Source organism: Camelus ferus, chromosome 17, assembly GCF_009834535.1.
Source record: "Camelus ferus isolate YT-003-E chromosome 17, BCGSAC_Cfer_1.0, whole genome shotgun sequence".
NCBI classification, from domain to species: Eukaryota; Metazoa; Chordata; class Mammalia; order Artiodactyla; family Camelidae; genus Camelus; species Camelus ferus.
In genome coordinates, this window is record NC_045712.1 from 43289917 (window position 1) to 43309717 (window position 19801).

At 43.8% G+C, this 19801-nt stretch overlaps 1 protein-coding gene across 7 annotated transcripts in view; it reads right to left on the reverse strand.

Moving 5' to 3' along the window:
• Positions 1-268: 268 nt before the first annotated feature.
• MLH1 (mutL homolog 1) overlaps positions 269-19801 on the reverse strand; it is a 45128-nt gene continuing 25595 nt past the window's right edge. For 2 of the 7 annotated variants that reach the window (XM_014562304.2, XM_006188351.2), the window contains exons 13-19: positions 18067-18215; positions 7965-8073; positions 5965-6028; positions 2934-3098; positions 2270-2362; positions 1883-1996; positions 269-596 (exon numbers count right to left, since the gene is read on the reverse strand). In XM_014562304.2, the coding sequence (XP_014417790.1) occupies positions 429-596; positions 1883-1996; positions 2270-2362; positions 2934-3098; positions 5965-6028; positions 7965-8073; positions 18067-18215 (862 nt within the window). In that variant the 3' untranslated portion in view covers positions 269-428. Of the gene's footprint in view, positions 597-1882; positions 1997-2269; positions 2363-2929; positions 3099-5113; positions 5224-5964; positions 6940-7964; positions 8074-18066; positions 18216-19801 lie in introns of those variants that run through there. The other 5 variants (XM_032459244.1, XR_004312381.1, XM_032459245.1 and 2 more) reach the window with 5 other exon arrangements.

The window sequence follows — 19801 nt, forward strand, 5'->3', positions numbered from 1 at the left end:
TCAGTGTCATCAGACCCTCTTACAGGTTCAAGATCTGTTTTAAAAGGCACTTGACCCAACACAGTATCACCTATTGCTAGAATTTCACCGGGACATGGAAAGAATCAAATCAAAGCACAATCTGTCCAATCTTCAAGGCCTTTTTAGAATTCTTAGCGGATGTCCAGGGGGCTTTCAAACTCCTTTTGGGATTCTTCAACATAGTGAGGTATACACTGGGTGAAAACAGATCTAGGAAAATTTCAAGAGTAATGAAATTAAGTAAGAATCACGTTAGGACACATCTGACAATTTATTTACAGTCAATGCACCATGCGTGAAGGAGTGCTACTAGTTACAAGGCAGACGTGAGTCTTCTACCTTAAGCCCTACGAACGTCAGGACACAAAGGAGGGACCACCCATCCCAGAGTCCGTTCGTGACCGTATTTAACACCTCTCGAAGACTTTGTATAGATCGGGCAGGTTAGCAAGCTGCAAGATATTTCCATCCTCTGTGAAATGTTTCGGAGGCAGAAGGTGTGAGCGGAAGGCTTTATAGACAACGTGCTCCACAGTCCACTTCCAGGGGTTTGGAGTGGAGCCAGGCACTTCGCTCTGGAAGAGACAAGTTAGGTGTCATGGGCCTCACCGTTCACATCACCGTCTACACCAGTTTCCTGCGTGATGTGCACTGGGCCTAGAAAGGCTCGGTGGTTTACAGTGGGCTGTGTGACCTGATGCTTGTGAAGTATCCTTTCTAGGCCAACCTCAGGGATCCTACAGGCCTGCACACAGGAGATGAGGTGGTGGGAAAGAATCCCCCACGAGTTTGTGGCCCTTTCCCCTGTGAAAGCTGTTTCCACTTGGCGTGTTTACTGAGGCAGGGTTGAGCACGATGTCTGGTCCTGACAATGCGGTTTGGCATGGCGGACGCAGGAAGTACCTTCCTAAATGACTACTAACTTTGGGGTCTTAATGTGGCTCTACTTTCCAAAAAGCTCCACAGGTAAGAAATGAAAATAAACATGACGACTGTGCTCCACCCTCCCTCTCCCACACCTAAGCCTTAGCTGCCTCATGTACGAGGAAATACGTTCTCATCCATCCTTCCTTCCCTTGAAGTAAATGTTTCCAATCCGATGAGATCCTCTCAGCACTGTCCGGAAAGTGTGCCCTCCTGCCGCCTCCACCGCAGAGAGATGGGGGGTTGTGGCAACCCTGCGTCGAGCAAGTCTATTGGTGCCGCTTTTCTAACAGCATTGTTTTCTAATTAAGGTCTGCATTGTGTTTTTAGAGATAATGTTACTGCGCACTTAACAGACTATGCAGTATACCTAAACCTAACTTTTATATGCACTGGGAAACCAAAGAAGTCACGGGACTCACAGAACCTGCACCGTCTCTGAAGTATTTCAGGCCCCTTCCCCCACCCAACCAGACCCTCCGAAATACTTGGTGATGGAAAACCTCACGGAACCCAAGGAACCAAGGCTCTTTTGTGTTAGGCTGAGTTTCCGTAAGAAGAGCTGGGGATCTGACCTAAGTCCAGCCCTGCTTTCCTGACAATGCAGTGGTCAGATGTGGAGTAGGCACGAGCTGGGAGGGACTGGGGAGGCTGACCCAGACCCTGAAGGCGGTGGCTACACGCGTCCGGGCTAACAATGGGAAATCTGGGCCCACTAGCCCTGGAAAATCCAACTCAGCCTCCCATTTCTCACTGCAGTGGCACCTTCTGGTATTATTTCAGAAGGAAATAAAACTCATGAATAAGAGCTGAGCACCGTGTTTAAACCTCACGTGCAGTGAAACCCTAGGACCTTAGAAAGGGGCAGGTTTCATCATCTGAGGTTGTGTAAGAGCCCCTCCCAGCCCGGGGGCGCCAACCTGCATCACTGTGGTACCTGCTGGCTCGAGAGGGTCGACTCCTCGGATACGTACTGCTTCCGGATGGAGTAAAACAGAGCACATTCTTTACTGAGGCTTTCAAAACATTCCTTTTCTTCATCCCAATTCACCTGGTCCAAAGAGAATATAATACATCAATGTAGGTATGTGCTTTAAACACACTTCATTTCTAAATGGAGATCAAAGACTTAAAAAGTCAATGTGACTTTTTAGGCATTTTAGCTATAAATTGGAACTGCTGAATACGGCTGGGGGAGGAGGCAGAGGAGGAGGAGACGGGCCTTGGGCTGTTTTACCCTTTTCATCTTTGTGATTCCAGGTGAAGGTGGGGCCGCGTGCCCTCTCCCTCCAGCACACACTCACATACTGGCTTCATTACTCACCTCGGTGGCCAGTCGGAGAACGAAGATAGGCAGACCCTCCAAAGGGGGCACATAGTTGTCGATCAGAAGGGGTAATCCAATCAGGTTCCCTTCCTGCTTGTGGAAAAAGGCCAGGACAAAGGGACAAGAAATAATGCTGTTACTGTTTAGTTTGAACAAGTTCCACTTCCCTGGTGCTTCCGCCAGCTCTGGTCCTCACACCTGCCATTCCAGGAGACCAGGTGCTTCACTAGGCTGGGCACTGGGGGCAGGAGAGCTGAGCACTTCAAAAGAGCTTTCTGTCCTAATGTGCAGCAGAACCACCTTTTCTTTGCATCTGCTCACCAACCAAAGAACACATAAGGCGAGCCCCAGAGAGCTCAGGATAAGAGGAAGACACAGGGGGAGCAAGTGGCAAGGCAGAACCTCATTCACTATGGCCTGCGGGGATCGGGGGGTTCCGCTCTCCCTCAGGTGGGGTCCTGCACTCTGGTAACAGGAATGGGCACCAGTGGATGACAGAGCAGTGTGGGCCTAGAAATGCAGACGAGGAGTGAAGAAAATGTCACCTAGGCACACGCTGCTTCTGAGAGGGGCCCCAGCCATCTCACCCTCATCTTGGACCAACTACAGAACTTGACTCTGATTTGAAGAATACAATGGAGACATAAAATAGCTCACACACTTCATCAATCTCCAGAGAGAAGTAGTCCGCAAGCATCTCGGCCTTCTTCTTCAGAAACTCAACAATGTATTCGGCAAGTCCTTCTTTGGGACCATCTTCCTCTGTCCAGCCGCTCTCGGGACTGTCTAAGGCGAGCATGGCGAGGTCAAAGAGCGATGCTGGCTCCTGGGAAGGAGCAAGGACATTCAGCAGCGAGCAGACCAGGGCATCCAAACGAAGCCTGATTCCCCACAAAATCATCATCACAACAGCAGGGGAGAAGCCACAAATTTAACACTCATCCCCCAGCCCCCAAAGAAAACACCTGAAATTCCACAAAAGAAGGCCAGTTGAACAGAGAAGATGTGGCAGACAAAAGTCCACGGAACAGGTGGGAAGAGTGAGGTAGTGAGGAGGCCCTTTGCTTTTGTGCAGCTTTCCTATTTCTACAAAAATCATTAGGCAGATCGTTCATTTCTTTCTACTGCCTTACGCTCCCCTCCCTCTTGCTTTAGTTATGGGTAAAGCGAATAACATTTCAGGTAAGCCATCTGATGAGGAAGATTGAAATCTATTGTGAAAAATGGCCTACATTGCCTTCCATTCCATTTCTCTTTCTGACATTGTTACTGTAGTCACACATTTTACTTCTAAATGTTGTAAACCCACAGTATGCTGTTCTTATTTTTTCATAATAACAGGAGTCAATGAACAAAAAGACCTAACAATTCTGTTTATGCACTCAATAACAGAGCTTTAAAATATAAAAGGATAAAACAGAACGTGAAAGAGAAGTAGACACAATTACATTTGGAGGCTTCAAAGCCCCCTTCCCCGGTAATTGATGGAACAAGTAGACAGAAAATCAGGGTACAGAAGACTTGAGCCTCACTATTAACTTGATATACCTGCCATTACAGAACATTCTACCCAACAAGATCAGAATACAAATTCTTTTCAAGTGCACATGGAACATTTACTAACACAGATCATATTCTGGGCCATAAAACAAGCCAGTCTCGATAAGTATAAAAGGATTCAAATATGTTCTCTGACAAAAATGGAATTAAATTAGAAGTCAATTAACAGATCTCTGGAAAATCCTCAAGTAATTAGAAACTAAGTAATATACTTGTAAAAAATGTGAGGGTCGAAGAAGAAATCAAAAGGGAAACTATTTTGAACTGAATGAAAATGAAAACAACTCATCAAAATGCGCAGGAAGCTGGCAAAGGAGCACCTGGGGAGATGGTGAGCACGCGACACCCCCCCTAGGGAAGGTCTCAGAGCAGGGACCTCAGCTTCTCAAACAGAAGAACAAATTAAACCTAAAATAAGTAGAAGAAAGGAAAGATCAGAGCAGATATCAAGTGAAATGGAAATCAGAAAGCAACAGAGAAAAATCAATGAAACCTGAAGTCAGTTGAGATCAGATTCACAAACCTTCAGCCAGAATGATCGAGTTAAAAGGAAAAGACATCCATTACCAGTATTAGGAATGAGAGAGACTACATCACCACAGAGCTACAGACATCAAAATAGTAATAAAAATTATGAACAATTTTATGCCAATAGACTTCAAACCTAAATGGACAAATTCCTTGAAAGAAACCCAATACTAAGGCTCACTCAAGAAGAAACAGTTAACATGAACAGCTCTTATATCTATGAAAGAAACTGAATTTTAGTCAAAAATATTCCCAAGAGGGACACTCCAGGCCTGGATGGCTTCACTGGTGAATTCTACCAAACATTTAAGGAATAAACAATTCTACACTAACTTTTTTGGAAGACAGAAAAGGAGGAAGTATTTCCCAACTCATTCTCTGAGGCCAGCATTACCCTGATACCAAAGCCAGACAAAGACAAGAAACCTACAAACCAGTATCATTCGTGAATATAGATGGAAGAGTTGGAAACAAAATTTTGGCAAATCAATTCCAATAATATATAAAAAGCACAATATGCCATGTACAAGCAGAGTTCATTGCAGGAATGCAAGACTGGTTTAATATATGAAAATCAATCAATGTAATTCACTATATTAACAAAAAAAGGAAAACCATACAATTATCTGAACAGATGCAGAAAAACCACCTGAAAAAATTCAGCATCCATTCCTGAATAAAAACCCCAAACACACAAGGAATCGAAGGGAACCTCCTCAATCTCATAAGGTTCACAGACAAAACCCTACCTACCTACGGCAGAAAGTGTACTTCATGGTCAAAGACTGAACACTTTCCCCGAGATCAGGAATAAGAGAAGGATTTCCATTCTCACCACTTCTGCTCAACCTTGTACTAAGGTCCTTGCCAGTGCAATCAAGCAAGAGAAAGGAAGAGGCATTCAGAGTGGACAGGAAAGAATAAAAATGTCTTTAGTCACAGATTCTATGATCATCTATGCAGAAAATTTGATAGAATCAATAAATGAGTTTAACAAGGTTGCAAGATACAAGATTAATGTACCAAAACACTTCTATTTATATATACTAGCAACAATTGGCAATTTTTAAAAAAATGCCATTTACAATAGCATCAAAAAAACTGATATATTAAGTGATAAATGTAATAAAAGATTTTCTCCCCAAATTGATCTACAGATTCAACATAGTCCCAATAAAAATTCCAGAAGGCTTTCTGTAGACTATTTCAAACATAAAAAGATCTGAAACTACATAGGTAAGCAGTAGGGTTTTAACTCTGAATTAAAATTGGGCAATGACAGAGTCTTGAAAGAAATGGATTAAAATTGTTAGCTGGGGTTGTGTTTGGGTCATGGGCTCTAGAGAATGTTTATTTCTATTTTTATCTCTTTCCCAGTTTTCTTAAGTAGATATGTATCAATTTCTATAATAATAATAAACATTTAAGTTGGCTACCAAATGACTGTTCTGCTTTGTATAAAACCGGATTATAAAGATACCTCCATGGGCAAATCATACAGAAAAATGTAATACACCACAAATAAGATATCAAGGTAGAGCTATTATTTTCAGAAATGACCAGCTGTTGAAATTTCAGAAATGAGAAGCAGGAAATAAACTTACCGAGAACCTCAGAACACCAAAATTGGCAAAATCATAAATGAGAATCTGGTAGAACAGTTCTTCACTGAAAATAAAAACGAAGTGACGTTAAGGAAGAGCTGAGTAATCCATGCTTGAGAGCCAAGCAGGAGGGACAAGACGGGAGAGAGAACCTGACACGTGGAGGGGACAGAGATGTTCTGCCTCATTTGGGGCCTTTCTAACCATCCACCGGGACTTCCTGTTCCACCAGGAGCCGGGCCTCCAGCGGGGGCCCCGGCCGGGGCTATGGTGGCCGGTCTCCGCCTCAGGTCAGAGCACTAGGACTACATCTGGCTTGTCACCACCCATGCTCTGTCCCCACCCCCTGGTGCTGTGAAAGGTTTTCACACCCAGTAGTGATAAGGTTAAGTTTTTGCTTGCTTAGCTTTTCCTCACTTGAAAAGAATCCCATAAATCACTTCTTCTACAACTCGCCATTTAAAAAACATGGGACTCACAGGGAGGGGAGGGAGATGCCTATGTAATGAGAAGTGAACATAAGGCAGAATGAGACGACTCTGGTGTACGGTTTATGCACTGGCTGGCAACGTTCCAAAAGCAGCTGCGAAGTATACAATACACTGAACTACTTACAAAAACTCAGAATCGAAGTGATACTCAGTGGCTGTGAAAGTGATCTGAACCACAGTGGTCCTGTTTAAAGCCTTCTTTTCCTTATCAAAGGAGAGAAAGCGTCAGCTCTGGGTGCGTTACAGCAGGGACACTGAGACACCCACGCAGTGACTGCCGCGTCCCGGGGCAGAGTCAGGAAAGTGGGAAGGGCAGGAATTCAGTCTAGAGACTGCACTCTCAACCTGGTTCACCGTCTCCTTGGGAAACTGTTCACACTGTATCGGGAGCTGAGGTTCTGGGACTGGCTTGGATCTGTACCTGTGAAATAAAGGACCTGAACAACTGCGATGCGGCACCTTGGAAATCACGCTCTTAGACGCACTGGGAGAGAAAAAAGGGGAGCAAAATTCCCCAACAAATCAGTAGACGTCAGCTCACCGTGCAAGCCCCCAGGTTCTCAAGGCAAAGACGATGCCCCTGAGCAGAGCTGCACCAAAACGGTTTTTAAGCCTAGGAGGAAGGAGTCCCGAACATCCCGCAGGTAGGTGTGCTGGCACTAAGTTTCTGGAGTGGGCCAGGTTCCAGATTAGGGGGTTGAAATGGGTTTTTAATCCCGTGTGCCAACTCTAAGCAATGTACGGAGGCCGCCCCACTCACAGGGCCAAGCAGCACTGCGAGGCCACAGCAAGGCTTAGTGGGAAACAGTCCCACGATGGACAAGTGACAATGTCCACTGGACGCCGGGTGGCAGCACCCTCTCATCCATACTACTGATTCAAAAATGCATAATGTAGGTTCTATACTCGACAGGAGCCATCCACCAAGGTCCCTGGAAACAGTCAGTGGAGACATCGCCGGCTAAGTGCTGGTTAAGTGCTGGGCAAACAGCACTGCGGGGCTCACCCTTCGTGCGCTCATCAACCCCGCTGGCTCTCTGGCGGCTGGAACAGGCCTCCACTACATCCCCAAAGCCAGGCGGAAAGGAGGCATCAGGTCTCCTTCCTCCTGCACCCCTACCAGCCCCCTGCTGTACCCCGCAGATGCTAGAATTCTCCACCAGCACCAAGTCCTCCACACCCGGTTCACAGCAGCCAACATTTACTGAGCTCCGGGCACCTACCAAATCCTAGGCGTCTCATGTCATTTTATCTTTACAAAATCCTGCAAGTTAAGTCGTAATACCCCAAATTTACAGATGAGAAAATCTGAGAAGCAAGTTAGGAAAGTAACTTGTCCACGGTTACATCAATGGGAAATGGTTGAGCCCAGATGTGAAACCACATCTGTGTGACTCCAAAGCCAGGGCCCTTTCCAACTACATCATCTTGCTCTCCCCACTTTTCCCGCCTGTGCCTCAAGGACCGCTCCCTAAGAGCCCTGCCTTTTCCACGTACGCGCTGATTTACCTAAGTCTCGTGGTGTTGAGAAGGTATAACTTGGTCTGATGTTGTGCCAAGGCCCACTGAGGATTCACACAGCCCACAAAGGAGTGGTCACGCAGCATCTCCCGGAGAGCTGGAAAACAAGGCACGGGTCAGTAATGGCATCCCACCCACGCCTCTCCGCCACCCAGAGCACCAAGCGCTGTGACTAGAGGGGACAGACAAGCCAAGATGCCCAAACTGAGCCTCTTGCTGAAAACAAACACAAATGAGGAGTAAGTCAGAACTCATCTTTCAAATGCAACCTGGAACTACCAGAAGATTAAGGAACACTCAAAGACTGCAATCCAAGACAAAGCAGGAAGCCAGAGAAGTAACGAGAGCTCTGAAGCCAGCTGTATCTAAAGACACCAGAGGAACCACAGGAATCATGAACTTCAGTTTCTGCGGACTCTGAGGTGTAGAAAGCGAAAAACAAAAGCCTAGGGATGGTGTGAAATGGTGACTGTGACAGGAGACCACTGGCAGCCAGAGTTCACGCTGAGCAGGTTGCCTGAAAACCTCAAGTGGAGATTTCAGTTTAAGCTGACTCCAGGCTCACTGTTCCTGATAGAGTCAAATGCAAATTCACTCTGGAGAAATTCGTCTTTGATTCAGACGTCAAATAATTCTTCACAGATAAAGTACCAGGAACTAGTGGTCAAAAAACTACAAAACACGCAAAGAAACTAGGCACCAAGAATCAGAATCCGGAAGAAATCACAGAATTGTACCTGCCAAGGTTTTAGAGACTGGAAAAATCAACAAAGATGATAAACTAAGTATGTTCTGTATGCTGAAGAGGTATTAAAACATTGAGAAGTAGCAGGAGACTATAAAGAATGATCAAGGAAAGACAAATATTATCACTTATATGTGTAATCTAGAAAGTAGTACAAACGAACTTACTAAACAGAAACAGACTCACAGACACAGAAAACAAACTTACGGTTACCAGAGGGGAAAGTGAGTAGGGGCATAAAATTGGAGTTTGCAGTCAACAAACTACTATACAAAAAATAGATAAAGAACAAGGATTTCCTGTATAGCACAAGGAACTATATTCAATATCTTATAATAAACATAATGGAAAAGAATCTGAAGAGACTATATACATATATATAAAAAAACGGAACCATTTTGCTTTACACCTGAAACTAACACAGTATCGTAAATCAACTACAGTTCAATTTAAAAAAAAGAAATAACACCAATCTTACATAAACTCTTTCAAAAAATAGAGGAAGGAGGAATAATTCCTACCTCACAAGGCCAGCACAACCCTAATACCAAACCTAGGAAAACACTTTAAAAAAGGAAAACTTTAGACCAATATCCTTCATGGTCATAGATGCAAAAATCCTTAACAGAACATCAGCAACTGAAATCCAGCAACATTAAAAAGAAAAAGAATACTGTATCTTTACCAAGTAGGGATCGGGCCAGGAATGCAAAACTGATTTAGCATTTGGAAAAATCTCACCATATTAACAGAATAAATGAGAAATATCATATGATCATTTTAACATTTTAATGGATTTAGAAAAATTGTTTGGTAACAACCATTTATAATTGAAAACTCTCAGCAAACTAAGAATAGAAAATAACTCTCTTAATCTGAAAAGGGCATCTATGAAAAACTTACAGTGAACATCACGACTGGTGGTGAAATACTGAATGCATTCTTTCCACAACGGAGAACAAGGTAACAAATGGCCACGCTTACTCATTCCATTTGACCTTGTACTAGGGGGGCCCAACCACTGTAATGAAGCAAGGAAAGGCAACAGTATAAAAATATGAGAGGAAGAAAGTGGAGATGTCTCCATCTGCACCTTCGGCAAGGTCACGTGACACGAGGTCTTCTGTATTTTAATATACTAATGGGGATCAAAATTTCGTGGTAAACAATGGGAAAAATAATTTTATTTTGACTCAATCTTAAAAATTAAAACAAAAACAACAATAATTTATATTAAAAATGATCAAAGAGATTTCCAAAAGAATCAAATAAAATTTCTAAAAATAAAAAGGATAATAATTGAAATTAAAATCAAGATAGACTGACAGAATAGACAAAGTTGGCAAGGTAATTAATGGGAAGGTAGATCTAAAGAAATTATCCAGAATGCAGCACAGAGACAAAGAAAGGGAAATAGGAATGAGTGCTTACTAAGCAACGTGGAGGCTTAGTATGTAACTCATACTTAATATGTAACTCAGGTCCCAGAAGGGGCAGGGCACAGGGGAGAGACAATCACTGAAGACTCTCAAGACAAAATATCAGAGAATATCCCAGCGGTGATGACAAGGTACCAAGCCTCAGCTCTACAAAGCCCAACAAAATCCACATCTGCCACACAGAGAAACTGCAGGGCACTAAAGAAAAGAGATCTGGAAAGCACTCAGAGATAAGAGAGAGAGATTACTCCACAAAGTACCAAAATACAAGACTGACAGCTGAATTTTCAGCAGTGAGAGCAGAAGCCCAAGACCGACAGAATAACACCTTCAATGCACTAAGAAAAAATAACTGCCAGTCTGGAATTTTAAACCCAGCAAAGAAACTTAACAAAGTAAGGATGAACTGGACAAAGCAAAACCCAGTTTGCCATCCCAGGCCCCATCCCATGAAAAGTCTGAGGGAAAGAATCACGAGCAAATGACAATGGCTAAATCCAAACAAGCTGACAATAACCACGTGGAATGGAACAGTTAGATACTCACATGGAAACTGCGAGTTTACCACCACACACCAAAAATAAATTCCAGGGGGACTAGAAATTTAAATAGAAGCATTTTAGGCGACAATGTAAGAGCATATATTTAATTATCCCAGAGTTAGAAAAAACTTCCTGAGTAAGATTTAAAAAGCCAATCTCTAATGAACTCAAAATCTGCCTACATTAAATCTAAGAATTTCTTTTCATAAAAAAAATACCACACGAGCTCTAAACTGAGGGAAGATATTTTCATGTAACTGATTACTACCTAGAAAAAAAAGAAAAACAAAAAACAACCTCCTGAAGTCAGAGACCAAAAAGCCAACAGCAAAGGGAACAAAAAGCTTGAACAGGCACTTAACAGAGGACATATACTTACTCAACTTCATTAGTAACCAGGGAAACACAAATAAAAACCACCATCAGATACCCTTTCACCAACACCAAAGTGGTAAAAAGTCTGACAATATCAAACACTGGAGAAAAAGCAGAGCAGAGCAACTCTCTGCACTGTGGGTGGGACCACACACTCAGCAACCCCTCTTCGGAAGACAATCTGTCATTTCACAAGTCAGCGCAACTCTAGGTAAGTGGACTCCCTGCACAGAGCCTCCTGGCCAGGATGCCAAGTTCCTGACCCACTCAGGTCTGGGGAAGGGGCAGGGAGGGCAGGGCTGAGGCCACCTGAGGCCCCCACATGTCCTTCCACAGCAGAATGAATGACTGAACACGTGGCAGAGTCATGAAGTGGAATCCACCACAAACAGAGAAAGTAAACCAGAGCATATGTAACAGGATGGATGAATTTTAGGAACGTGTGTGTATATTTACATACATTGCAGATAAATACAGTGTAATTCCCTTTATATAAAATTTAATACTTAAAACTAGATAATAGATTTCATAGGGCTACATATGCATGTGGTGAAACTATAATAAAAGGAAACAACAGTCACAAAATGTTGGGTCGTAGTCATCCTGAGGGAGGTGGGAGGGTCTAGGACAGGGAAGGGGAGTACAGGGCTGCACTGGGGATGACTCGTGCTGTTCCTTTTTCTTTTTCTTAATTAGTTTATTTTTATTTAATTTATTTTTTGAAGAGGGGAGGTAACTAGGTTTATTTATTTTATGGAGGTACTGGGGATGGAACCCAGGACCTCGTGCACGCTGAGCACGCGCTCTACCACTGAGCTATATATACCCTCCCCTCTCTGTGCTGTTTCTTTAAGCAGGTATTCTCATGTTTTCTCCTGTAGATCCCACTTATGTTTTATAAACATGATTTTGCATCTACTAACATATATCTGCACATGTGTGTGTACGTGTACATACACATACACTTAATGAAAGAAGTAAACACACCAGCACCACAGAGGGGACGGGGGCCAAGGTTTGGAGACAACGGGGCCAGGGTTTGGGACAGCAGTAAGCCTGTATATCACATTTTCACTATACCTTTTGTCAAGGTTGGGCATCGCACGTGAGTTCTCACATTATTATGTAAGTTCTGCAAGTCTCTGCTCCCCCCTTAAAAAGAGGCTTATTTTTCTCATTTTTTAGAATAAGTGTTCCCCTCTGTTCCCACTGGAAACTCAATGTCTCTACAGGATGTTCCGCGTAGGCGGAAAGTGATTATTTTAAAAGCTGGAGGACATCAAATAATCTTGAATAATGAGGCACTGGAGGAAAGAGAAGCGATGTAATCCACTAAAAAAGGGTCAGAGATTTTTTCCATGCAGATTTTCCAACGCAGCTCTGATGCGCCCACAGCCACCGAAGCGAAGCACAGCCTGGCCGGGGGTCGGGGGAGGCGGGGGCGGCTGCTCCCCGCACGGGGCTCCCTCCAGGGAGGGAGACAGAGCGACGGAGCGCAGGCGGGGCTTTTCCTCCCCGGGCTCCGTGCGGCTCCACGCACCCGCCACGGCCTCCGACCAGGACCTCAAGCACCTGTGCTTCACTCCTCCCCTGACTACGCACTGGAGGTCGCTGGGCACCTCCCCGTCGTTCTGCCAGCAGCAAAACAGGACAAAATCCTCTGTGCTTCCAGGCCAAACCCCATATCGGAGTTCATGATGAGGCCGTGGGTCTCAGCACAGTTTTCCAAGAAGCGGCAAGTAAAGCCGCCTCGAGGAAGGGCGGGCATCCTCTGGTTCCTGACGGCCCCATGCGCAGCCCCCGGGCACCATGGCGTCTGGCTGTAGCCTGAGCTGACTGAGAAGCCCTCCCAGGCAGATGTCACCCCATCACCCTGGCTGACGTAGCCTTCTGTCTCTGTCCTAGAACATCTCTCACCCACCTTATGTTACAGCCGGCAACTCACTAAACAACCCTCACAACCCCATGGCATTCTTCAAGACGGGGGTTTGAACCCACTCAGTGCATTTTCTGCCTCCAGGCCTGGTACAGCGCATTTCTGTACAGAAGACACTCGACTAACGCTTGCTGAATTCATCTTCTGCACCAAAAGAAAGTGTCATCTAGAGACAAACCATAGGGAATATGTACATTTAAGCCCTGGTTTGTTCACCAAAGACCAAGAAAATATAATAAAATTGAGAATAAAACGTTAAGCACATTTTCAGATTCAAGTGATAGCAAATAATTTACGACATTCCTCCTCTTCCTTAATTAACAGATCAAAATAATGTGACTGGCGATAAGTAACTTGGTCATTACTAATCCGAGATGAGCCTAATTCCATGGAACACGTGACTGGACACTGGGCCAGATATTAACCTTGTTTGTTAATCGAAAGTGTGCCCAGAGGAGCGGGTAAATCCATGGACTCAACAAAGGTGTCTGATAGAGGTTCCGACTCTGATATCTCTTCAGAATAAAAATTCCCGGGCTCGCCCTCCCAGTCACTCCTTTAGCAAAGATCTCCTGCGTCCCAACGCAAGGCTCTCTGCTGGAAACCACGATGAAATAATCACACAAGTGAGAGCAACTAAGAGTGTCCTTAACAGAAAGCATCTTACTTCTATTCTGGGCCAGGAGCATAGCTCTGTGAGGGAGCAGCCAGGTTTTGGCCCACCTCCCCAAATCCGAGCTTCAGAGAAGTCCCCGCATGGCATTCAACTCAGACCACCAGCTTCCTGCTTGGGGCTGTGGGTATAAACAGGTGCCGGTGGGCAGGACCTGAGGCAGGGGCCCTTCCCCTCAGACACGGGTCTCAGGTGCTCATTACAACAGTCCAGTAAGGGCTGCAGAGGAGCATCAGTTTACAGAGCAGGGAAATGATATCCCCAAAAGATGAACACATTTCCCACTGGCTGCTGGGAGCCTCAGCAGAGTTCTCCAGGCTTCAAAGAAGTGCTCACTCCACTCCCCACACCCAGACAGCGAGTGACTCCCTCTGTGAGACCCTACACTGCCTGTCTGCAAAAAGCCTCAGCCTAAGGGCTCAGTGCTTGTCCCACAGCAGCAGACCTCCGGCTGAGGCCACTCCAGTAATGACCCATCTTGACAAGGCAGGTACCCAGGCCTGTTTTTCATTGCTAGGAAGTTCCCATTAAATTGCCAGGAGCCTCTGAGGCTCATCTCCCATGCCATTTCCTTATTTTAAAGCAGAGATAGCAGTAACTGCTCTGCCTCCCTCCCTAGACTATTTTAGAATTAAATGAGATAACATGCATGAATACACAATTTTAGAACATTTAGATTATCAACCCAGCCTCAGCAATGGACTCCAAACCTGACCAAATTTGGTGCAGGTTAGTCTTATCCTGCACTGAAAATGGTTGGCAACTATTCTGAAATTTATTGAAATTATGACTTTAAATATCCTGCTGTGTGTGAGGACTACAAAGCCTTAAAGAAAACATTCAATTCCAAATCTGAGGGAGTCTGTCAATTCAAGCAACTGTGAGGAAGACTGCTAAACACATCAAGTAATAGCCCCCTCTTCCTTTTATTATTTTAAATGGTTTTAAGAGCTCCCAGCCTGAAAGCCAGTAACTGAGGGAAGGAGCAAGGGGAGTGAATCTTCATGGAAACAGAAATCAGAAGCCAACTGGTCTACACCAGGCAAGACCTTAGTCACAGCGAGTGTGTACCCTTCCCATGTAAACACATATGCCTTGCCTCTCCCCACCCGCACACGAAGGCCCGGAGTGCAAAGGAAACAAAGAAGGAACGAGGAAGGGCCATCTGAGGCCTTCCTGGAAGCGTCCAGACACACGGTGAGTGAGACAAGAAAAGGCGAGGGGCTTCTGAGTCTGAGCAGCTGTTCAGGAGGGTACGGATCAGCAGAGAAGGTACTGAGTTGCTCCCTGGCCACTCATTTCTTTTGACATACATTTTATAGCAGTGTTGAAATTTAACTTGTTTAATTAAGAAATGGATAAGAGGAAGCAGGTGCCAAGATGGCGGAGTGGAAGGACACTTGGCTCACCGTCTCCCACCAATACACCAAGAGAAGAGGTAAAACTGTCACTATATGCAGATGACATGATCCTATATATAGAAAACCCTAAAGGCTCCAAACACAAACTACTAGAGCTGATAAAAGAATTCGGCAAGGTAGCAGGATGTAAGATTAACATACAAAAATCAGTTGCATTTCTTTACACTAACAATGAAGTAGCAGGAAAAGACAGTAAAGAAATAATCCCTTTTAAAATCACATCCAAAACAGTAAAATATTAGGAACAAATCTGACCAAGGAGGTGAAAGACTTACACGGGGAGAACTACAAAACACTTTGATTAAGGAAATTGAAGATGACTTAAAGAAATGGAAAGATATCCCATGTTCTTGGACTGGAAGAATCAATATTGTGAAAATGGCCACGCTGCCTAAGGCAAACTCCAGATTTAATGTAATTCCTATCAAACTACCCATGACATATTTCACAGAACTAGAACAAATAATCCTAAAATTCACATGGAATCACAAAAGACCCAGAATTACCAAAGCAATACTGCAGAAAAAGGATGAAGCTGGAGGAATAACCCTCCCAGACTTCAGACAATACTACAGAGCGATAGTAATCACAGCAGCATGATATTGGTACAAAAACAGACATATGGACCAGTGGGACAGAATAGACAGCCCAAAAATAAACCTACAGACTTATGGTCAATTAACCTTCGACAAAGGAGGCAAGAATATACAATGGAGAAAAGACTGTCTCTTCAGCAAGTGGTGCTGGGAAAACGGGACAGGAGCATGTAAATCAGTGAAGTTAGAACACTCCCTCACAACTTACACAGAAATAAAAATAAACTCAAAATGGCTTAAACTAAGACATGACACAATAAACCTCCTAGGAAAAAACATAGGCAAAACACGCTGACATACATCTTAGCCATGTTCTCCTAGGACAGTCTACCCAAGCAATAGAAATAAAAGCAAAATTAACAAATGGGACTGAATTAAACTTATAAGCTTTTGCACAGCAAAGGAAACCATAAGTAAAACGAAACGACAACCTACGGAAGGGGAGAAAATATATGCAAATGATGCCACTGACAAAGATTTAATTTCCAGAATATATATAACAGCTCATACAACTTAATAACAAACAAACAACCCAATACACAAATGGGCAGAAGACATAAAAATGCAGCTCTTCAATGAACACATAGAAACGGCCAACAGGCACATGAAAAAAAGGCTCAATATCACTAATTATCAGAGAAATGCAAATCAGAACTACAATGAGATATCACCTCACGCCAGTCAGAATAGCCACCATTCAAAAGTCCATGAACGATAAATGCTGGAGAGGCTATAGAGAAAAGGGAGCCCTCCTACACTGCTGGTGGGAATGTTATTTGGTGCAGCCATTATGGAAAACAGTATGGAGATTCCTCAAAAAACTAAAAAAAGATGTACCATATGATCCAGCAATCCTGGGCATTTATCTGGAGGGAACTCTAATTTGAAAAAATACATGTTCATAGTAGCACGGTTTACAATAGCCAAGACATGGAAGCAAACTAAATGTCCATCGACAGATGACTGGCTAAAGAAATTTTGGTATATTTATACAATGGAATACTACTCAGCCATAAAAAAGAATAAAATAATGCCATTTGCAGCAACATGAATGGATCTGAAGATTGTCATTGCAAGTGAAGTAAGCCATAAAGAGAAAGAAAAATGCCATATGATATCACTCATATGTGGAAGCTTAAAAAAAAAAAAGAGGACACTAATGAACTCATCTACAAAACAGAAACAGGATCACAGACATAGTAAACAATTTTATGGTTACTGGGGGAAAGAGAGGTGGGAAGGGATAAATTTGGGAATCTGAGATTTCCAAATGTTAGCTACCATATATAAACACAGATAAAAACCAAATTTCATATGTATAGCACAGGGAACTACATTCAGTATCTTATAATAACCTTTAATGAAAAAGGAGATGAAAATGAATCTAAATACGTATATGCATGACTGGGACATTGTGCTGTACACCAGAAACTGATACATTGTGACTGACTGTACTTCAATAAAAAGAAATGGGTAGGGGATGAGGAGTGGAAAGGCTGGGGCTAAACTGCATGGACAAGCATGCAGAGCTACCCTCTGGAGCCCCAGCAATGAAGGCCACTTGGAGCATCACTGACTCATCAAGTGGGGTCAGCACTGCTGTTAGGACCATGTCACCGTCACACACCTCAGTCCCTGCGTCACTTCATCCCTGGGATATGACGAGCCTCCTTTTCATTCCTATAACCACAAGTTACTTTTGGAGTAACAGTAACCCAGATGGACTTCTATACTCAGGTATTCTGAAAGCTGCTTCTGAGGAAGATGATAATGGTTTTTTTTTCACTTTGTCTTTGGGATGTAAAAATATCTATTGACTCCTTACTATGTAACAAGTGTTTTACTTACCACTTTCTCTCTCATCAGCACAATAATCTTCAGGGGTAAAATTAATCTCAATTTACAGATGAGGAAAAACTGAGGCACACAGAAAGGTTAAGTCAGGAGTCTAAGGTCACACAGCAGAAGCAGGAGTGCCAGGGTAGCAACTACGGCCCTCCCAAGCCTGTGCACTTTCAGCAACAGCACACCCCAGTCAGGCCACAGCATTAGAAGTGTGCTATCATTACACTTTTAGCTCAGACAGGAACAGACTGGGGATTACTTAAATGACCACTTTACTCTGACTTCTGTGGTCTAATGAGAGTACCGATTAATTCTAATTTAAAGCCAGAGACTACTTTTTCCCTCCTTCCCTGAGCTGAAAATTATCTTTAAAGCTGCTGCCACCACGGGTTAATATGGGAAGCAAGGTTTGCTCAGCACAGAGGCCATCCCAACATGAATGCTTTCTGCATTTCCAAATATTTCATTTTAGCAGTTTTGGCCCTGGAGGTCCCAGGCAGCCCTGGGCATTTACGTACCCTCATGTCCCTGCTGGTTAATTTCTTCCTGGAGACTCAGAACGCTGGTGAGGTTAATGATCCTCCTCCGGGGGGTACAAGCTGCGGTCATTTCCTTTCGGGATGCATCTTCCACCGTTTCCATGTCAGAGCCTTCCCGATGTCGCTTTCTGCAAAGCAGATAAGGAACAGGCAGCTCATTACTGTCTTAAAAAACTTTCTTTTATTGCTGTTTTTTTTTAAAATTAAAGTAGAGTTGATTTGCAACACTGTTAGTTTCAGGTGTACAGGCATAGTGATTCAGTTTTACATATACATATAATATATATTCCTTCTCATGTTTCCATTATAGGTTAAAAAATACTGAATACAGTTCCACGTGCTATACAGTAGGACCTTGTTGTTTATTTTATGCATAGTAAGTAGTTTGTATCTGCTAATCCCAAACTCCTAATTTATCCCTCCCCTCTCCTTTCCCCTTTGGTAACCATAAGTTCATTTTCTTGGTCTGTTAGTCTGTTTGTGTCTTATAAATCAGTTCATATGTGTCATTTAAAAAAATTCAGGGCAGGGGAGGTAATTAGGTTTACTTACTTGTTTGTTTTTAATTTTTTTTTTAATGGAGGTACTGGGGATTGAACCTCGCACATGCTAAGCATGTGCTCTACCACTGAGCTATATATGATCCAGCAATCCTGGGCATGTATCTGGAGGGAATTCTAATTTGAAAAGATACATGAACCCCAATGTTCACAGCAGCACTGTTTACAATAGCCAAGACATGGAAGCAACCTAAATGTCCATCGACAGATGACTGGATAAAGAAGCTGTGGTATATTTATACAATGGAATACTACTCATTTTAGATTCCACATATCATATCATATTTGTCTTTGTCTGACTTGCTTCATTTAGTACGATAATCTCTAGGTCCATCCATGCTGCTACAAATGGCATTATTTCACTCTTTTTTATGGCTGAGCAACACTCATTGGATATGAGGTACATATACCACATCTTCTTTATCCAATCATCTGTCGATGGACATTTAGGTTGCTTCCACGTCCTGGCTATTGTGAAGAGTACTGTGATGAACACTGAGGTGAATGTATCTTTGGAATTTTGTGTCTTACATGCTGGAGAAGAGAGCAGCTTCTCTGTGCTGGCTCTGCACACCTGGGGAGGGCTCCCCGTGCTGGTGGCAGGCCAGTGAGATCAGCCTGTTCTCCCGAATATCGCTCATCTGACACCCCTCAGGCCCGAGCAGCTGGACTTTGGAACCTGGCTCAGCCCGTAGACCTGCAGGGCCTTGGGCAAGTGGGCTAACCTGGCCAAATCTCCTTCACTCAGCCTTCCATCTCTCCATCCCTTAGGCACTGTCAGAAGGCCAACCTCCTATGGCCATGAACGAGCCCACAAGGTGCCTGTCCTCACCATGCTGACTTTTTAGGGGGTGAGTCAAACAACAATGGAAACAAGGTCACTTTAAGTAGCAACGCGTGCTGTGATGAAAATAAAACAAGGTAACATGATAGAATGATGAGGAAGCAAGAGGAGAGAGAACTTTAGATTACACAGACAAAGAAGGCCTCTGGCAACATGTGATATGACATCTGAATTGAAACCTGAGTGACAAGAAGCTGGAGTGTTCCTGGGCCCAGGGACCAGTGACAGCAAAAGGGAGAGAGCTCAGTGAGGTCAGGTCGCCTGCAGGGGCAGCGCGGCCAAAGTGCCTCCACGGGGAGGAAGGGAGTGG